Consider the following 6,416-nt stretch of genomic DNA (forward strand, 5'->3'; position numbering starts at 1 on the left):
AGCTTTCATCACTTCTTTATGTGCTTTTTTCTTTGGCCAGATCACGGAGATTCTTTAAAGTAATCAATAAGATATTAAAATAATTAAAAACAAACAGGGAGCTAAGGCACAAACAGCTTAAACAGGTGTGATGTGAAGTACGTCCAGGTTCTGGTTAAAAGCCTAGCAATTTAATTCTGTAGTCGTTTCAAAGTTATTTTGATAAACACAAGAGGCTGTTGCAATATACAGTACAGGGCTGTTGGTAGTTTTATGCAGATGATGTCATTCTCCTTATTTGCAATTCATTTCCTCCCTCCCTCAGAATCTACAATTGTTTAATCATTACATTGCCTCCTCAAGGTGTCCGCAAGAGTGAAAAATTCCGAATATTAATGTCAGAGATCTTCCATCCTTTGTATCTTTATTCAAGACGAACCTGATCATTTTAAAAACTAAGGGTTTAAAATCTCTAAGGGACCCGATGCCAGTATAAACGTAGTTTTAAGAATAACTTTTGCCTTTGTTTGATCTTAGATTGACTAATTTATTTATTTTGAGAGAGAAAGTCAGCCAGATCACCTGGCTTTAGCTCAGTGGTTCTCAAACTTTTTCTGTCAGGCCCCCCTTTGGAGAAAAAAAAAAGTCGGGCCCCCCCCAACACAAATAGTCACGTAATGGGCCAAGTTAACATTTATTAAATACATCAATAAGTAACGTGTGCATTCCTTTGCTAGAACAGGGATAATAAAGCAATGCTCCATAAGTCTGTGTGGTCAAAAAATAAATACAATTGTGCAATCCCTTTGCTGGAACAATAAGTTATAATACTTTGCCACTTTGCAATCTGTGCAAACAAATGAAAAGAAAGAAAATGCTGATATTTGGCAAGAAAGTGTGTCTTGTCGCAGCATTAGTGGCTGCAAGGAGCCTGTCTTGCACTGCACATTTCTTCAAAACGGGGTTACAGGCTCACTTTTGGGGGTGCTGTGGGGTAGCTTGACGTTTCATAGAGGGTGCTCAAACATTTAGGGTTTACCATTAATGTACCGGGCGCTACAGTGGAATGTTCTACTGCAACAATCCCCACGCAAATACACAGTGTACTCGCGACCGTTACAATGAAGGCTCGATAATCAGCTCACGGCATATAGGTGTAAGCAGGGGTAAAGTGCTATTTTTATAAGTGGGGAGTGGACCTAACAGGAGGGTTTTTTTTAATATTGAAGTTAAAAGCATCAATCTGGTGCACTTTGAGAGCAACATGAAGAGATCTATGGAAACATCTCTCAACACCCAGATGAAACAGAACTGTAAACAGAATTTATTTTCTTTATGGATATTTTACAAATCACTCCCCTTTTAAACTTTATTCTTTTTATGTCATATAGTATTTTCATACCTGTTTATTCTCTTATTTGTGTATAACTATAAAGATCATATAAACGTGTGCCTCGGAAATAATTGTTAATAATAATAATTGCAATTAATATTTTAATTAATTAATAATTACATTAATCGTGACCAAAACGAGACTCAGCCACCAGAAGCTAACAACAACGATCTCTGGTACCGGTGCTCTCTCTCTCTCTCTCTCTCTCTCTCTCTCTCTCTCTCTCTCTCTCTCTCTCTCTCTCTCTCTCTCGCTCTCTCTCGCGCACACACACAAAATGGCTTGTTCCGCACACACACACACACACACACACACACACACACACACACACACACACACACACACACACACACACACACACACACACACACACACACACACACACACACACACACACATACACACACACACACACACACACACACACACACACACACACAAACACACACACACACAAACACAAACCATTTTTCCTCCTGGTCTCTCGTCCCTGTCATGCCTCTGCGCCCCCCACTTTGAGAAACACTGCTTTAAGCTAACTATTTAAAACTGTTTATCCATTACTTTACAGTTTTTCTCGATTGCTAACACACTAAAACTATACATGAAGCACAATTATTTTAACTGATACTCAAAGAGCAAAACATCTCCAAAACTCTAAACACGTTTTCAGCTTTTCACACAATTTGCAAATCAACATGGCACTTTTTGCAAACCACTGCACACATTTCTCCACGTAAGACACAGGAATCTGACATAAAGTCACGTGTGAGCAGGTTTAAAACACTGATATTCAAAATGTCTCACACATGGACCAAAGATCAAGAAACACGTTCCACCTGACCAAACACCTGAGAGCATAACTGTCGGCTCATCAATCAGGATGTTAGCACTATAAAAAGACCACAGGTGAGTACTTTCTTACAGCAACAATGGAAGCCAACATGGAAGCAAGAGCAAGAGGAGAGGAAGAGGAAGAGCTGGGCTGAGAGTGAGAGTGAGAGGAGGAGGAAGAGGTGGGGTGAGATTGAGAGGAGGAGGAAGGGGTGAGAGTGAGAGGAGGAGGAAGAGGTGATGTCAGTCCAAAACCGGAAGATATTAACTTAAGTATGATTCAAAACAGAGAAAATCTGGAAATCTCTACATGTGAGTGACTGAAAAATACATGTTCTGATATCTTTGCATGAAAACAATTATAATTATTTTTCAGTCAAAAGATTGACTCTAGACATAGTTTCATCTCATTTTGTTATGCAGTATTTCAGAACAAAGTATATTATACTCTAACATACTTGATTTTAAAAGTCTTATATACCGCTTGGTAGCTTAATTAATAATAACAAATCATTTGTATCGGTTGAATATATTTTCTATTAATCTAGTTCTGCTAACTGAAGGATTTAGTTCTGCTAACTGAATTGACAAATAAAGTTAGTAAAATTAAAAGTACATTATTTGCCTGAGATGTAGTTTAAATTTAAAGTAGCACACAATTAAAATACTCAACTAAAGCACACATACCTCAAATATACCCTTCAACATATTCCACCACTGAGAGTTGGTACTAGGGACAGCAGCAGTATTGCACTTAAAGCACTTGTCCCTGTTTGGAGGTTCACTCCTCTCAGGGCTGGCCTCTCCCAGTCCGTAACGGACCCGATGTGGATAACTGGCTGGGAAAGAAGGTTCGCAAAGAGATCCCCAGTTTACCATGTTACTTCGTACCAAAGAGGATGAAGGGAAGAAACCTCAGCGGGGAAGCCAAAGGTGAGAGAAACATCTGTCTGTGAAGAACAATGACTGACCAAATCAAAGGTCTTCTACATACCCTCATCCCCTATCCTCATTTCAGCTCATCTGTGTCTAATAAAGGCAACAATGTGCATATAAAAATGATTTATTAACAGACAATGTAGCTCTGCTTGAATGTTCCTCCTGTCTACCCTGCATGGATCATGAGACGATAAGCCCCTTGGCACAGACCTGTTAAGGGCATCACCAGCTCTCCTCCTCCAATGAGCAATACACACAGACTTTAAAGTAGTTTAACCTCTGTGATCATTGTGTCTCTCTTCATGGACATTTTCTATTCCTTTACCATAGTTTGAGTTCGTAAATGGGTGTTTCTTCTGAGGTCATTTCGTTTTTAGTAACTTTGTTTTGTTTCCAACATCTTGTGTCATTTTAGTTAGTTTGTGTCTGTGGTCCCTTGTTGTAGTTGCTTTATGTCTCGTTGTAGTTGGAACATGTCTTTTTCAGGGAAATCCTGCCAAGACAGGCGTGTTCAGTAATCCTCTCATGCCGACTGCTACAGGAGGACATGTCGGTCTGTTATTATTGTGTTTATGATATTTGTGTGATGACATGTTCCCATCAGTGTGTTTTTGTCTTTCTGAAACAGAAAGTTGGAGGATTTCTTTCTCTCACGTTGAGAAGAAAATCATCACGAGCCATGGCAACAAGAAAACCTGCTGTGAGGGAAAAGCCAACAAATGCTGCCGGTTAGGCTCTGAACTCTTTATCTTCGCATCTTCGTAACATTTAGTTCCTTGTTAATCTAAAAAATAGTGTCAGGTATTGTATGTTATAATAATAATAATAATAATAATAATGCATTTTATTTATGGAGCGCTTTTCTTGAAACACAAAGACACTTTACAGAGTAAAAATTCATATAAACAACACACTTTAAATATATAAAACAGAACATTAATTATAGATTAACAGCAGTTCTGAAGAGGTGAGAGGTTATACAGAGCTTCACTGAAATTAAATATCTTAATATTAGCTTTTTATAAAACTATTTATTGAGCATATTCTGTGCCGGTTTTTAGGATATCTTAATTAAAGGATTTTAAGTTGTATTTAGTCATTCTTAATAAAATCAGATTATAAAAACTATTTTAGATTTGTATATAGTTGTTCCCATGCATCTTCATGTTTTAATGTTATCTTCATTTTCTTGCATTTGTAAAATAGTTTTTTAGGTGCAATATAAATAGTTATTATTATTATTATTATTATAAATAACTGTATTTTACAATAATCTTTTTTTATTTGGCCTTTCACAATAAATGATTTGTTATTCTCTCTGGCAGTAAAAGGTGCTTGATGCTGCTCAAGTCTCTGATTGAAGGTCTGAAACAACGTTTCCCCAAAGAGCTGGATCCCCTTTGCTCGTACCACGGGAAGACCGCCTTCCTTCACATGCTGTCCATCAGGTAGGACTTCATTCCATCATATTTATTATGAATAAAATCTGCAAATTGCCGTAAGGTGTTCCAGCGGATGTATGTATGATATATTGCGAACAGGGTGCCAATTTAAGCTGCATTTCCCTGCCTCCCATTGCTGCTTCCTCTGCTGGTCGCTAAGCGGCCAAGCTCTACCAGCTCTTCCTTCTTCCATGCTGTATCGGACTGTTCAAATGTCATTTCTGTTGACATTGATGCCTTCTTTGTTCTGTCTTGTGCTAGTACTCTTTCCACCTTGAGTGCTTTTTTGACTTAAGTGTTTCTTACTGAACTACTAATAAATATCTCTCAGTTTCCTAATTTCTCTTACAGTCATTTTTCTGACGTTTTATTTTCATTGTCAGGTTTGACGACTCGATGTGGGCTCTCCAGCAGCTCCCCGCCTGCTTCCTGCTCCTCCTCGGGGCTCTGGAGGCCCACACTCGTGCAGGAGTCCTCCCTCACTTCTTCGCTCCCAACTACAACCTCTTATCGGGTACTGTCTTCCCCCGCAAAGCGATGTCTTTCCTCCTCCATGCTTTGGAGGAGCAGAGGAGGGAAGGCCTGCCCCTGCTGAAGCCTCCCGCTCCCGTCTCACCGCTCTGCAACTTTGTGAAAGGGATATCTGATGAAAGATTTTCACTTCCTCCCTCACCTGCTGACTCCCCCTCTTCACTGTCCCCTTCTTTGTCTCCTATTCTAACATCCTCTTCACCCCTCTCTGCCAATAAATTGGCAAGGAGAGATTGGAGAGAATCTGAACCTTGTAGCCTGACTACCGGGGTCCCTCAGGTCTCTGCTCTGGGTCCTCTCTGCTTCTCTGATACATCCACTGATAAGCCCTCCATACTGACTGCAGTACATTTTTTTTAAATTACTCTTTAAATTATTCTCAGAACACTAAACACAATTCACAAAACCACACACCCAAAGTGCAAAACTCCTCATTTCTCCTGCTAAATGAAGAACTGCACTCAAAACTACATGAACTTACCAAATGCAAACTTTAGCACCAAATACAACACACTTCATTCATAATACTGGATTGTTTGACCACCCAACTACACACTGCTGAGCATACTCTAAAGCACTCTCATCTGTTATGAGCTGTGCTCTAGAGGTTTCTGCAGATAAAGTTGCTGGAGTTTACAGAAATACAGTAAATGAAGAAATACAAATGAGTTGTTGAAAATATTCAAAGATAACATTGTGATGCATCTCAGCACATAGCTACTCTGCTTCGGATCTCTCTGAGTGATGCATTGTTTTCCAAAACCCAGTTTGTAGCTGCTGCTTCCTGCCTCGTTGGACATCCTGAGCCTTCCACCTCTCTGTTTCTCAGTCCTTCAGATAAACAACAAAGACATAGTGGTCGGTGAGTGTCTGTGTTGCATCAAAGTGAGTCTACCACAGTACATTGCGCAGGAACTGTGTTCAGTTATAGTCTGCAACATGCCAACAATTCAATTACAGTAATGAAGTAAATACGTTTCACACAACAGATATAAGCTCTGAGATATCATGAGTTATGCAGAGCTAAAACTAACTAACCTGTTTTCAAGTCTAAGTGTCCGGATTACAGAGGCGACAGGACATCGGCTTGGATTAGGCTGAACCCTCTGTCCAGCCTCTCATCGTCACACCATGGTTGATAACATTTCATTTCATTAGAGAGTCCTCTTCTTTGTTCACGTCCTCTCCCTCCAGCTCTACCTCTCATTCTTCCTCCTCTCACTCTCACCCCACCTCTTCCTCCTCCTCTCACTCTCACCCACCTCTTCCTCCTCCTCTTACTCTCACCCACCTCCTCC

At 39.8% G+C, this 6,416-nt stretch overlaps 1 protein-coding gene across 1 annotated transcript; it reads left to right on the top strand.

The window, feature by feature from the left end:
• The first annotated feature begins 463 nt into the window (after positions 1–463).
• Positions 464–5,959, top strand: LOC117455476 (cyclic GMP-AMP synthase). Its single transcript, XM_034094994.1, has 7 exons — positions 464–469; positions 2,986–3,139; positions 3,774–3,873; positions 4,471–4,593; positions 4,971–5,203; positions 5,285–5,463; positions 5,948–5,959. The coding sequence occupies exons 1-7, from the start codon at positions 464–466 to the stop codon at positions 5,957–5,959; spliced, it is 807 nt and encodes a 268-aa protein (XP_033950885.1).
• The last annotated feature ends 457 nt before the right edge of the window (positions 5,960–6,416 follow it).

The sequence above is a fragment of the Pseudochaenichthys georgianus genome, chromosome 11, assembly GCF_902827115.2.
Source record: "Pseudochaenichthys georgianus chromosome 11, fPseGeo1.2, whole genome shotgun sequence".
NCBI classification, from domain to species: domain Eukaryota; kingdom Metazoa; phylum Chordata; class Actinopteri; order Perciformes; family Channichthyidae; genus Pseudochaenichthys; species Pseudochaenichthys georgianus.

Coding starts and splice junctions, on each gene's coding strand:
- LOC117455476 (XM_034094994.1), top strand. Junction 3,874..4,470: donor AAAGCCAACAAATGCTGCCG/GTTAGGCTCTGA, acceptor TCTCTCTGGCAG/TAAAAGGTGCTTGATGCTGC. Junction 4,594..4,970: donor CTTCACATGCTGTCCATCAG/GTAGGACTTCAT, acceptor TTTCATTGTCAG/GTTTGACGACTCGATGTGGG.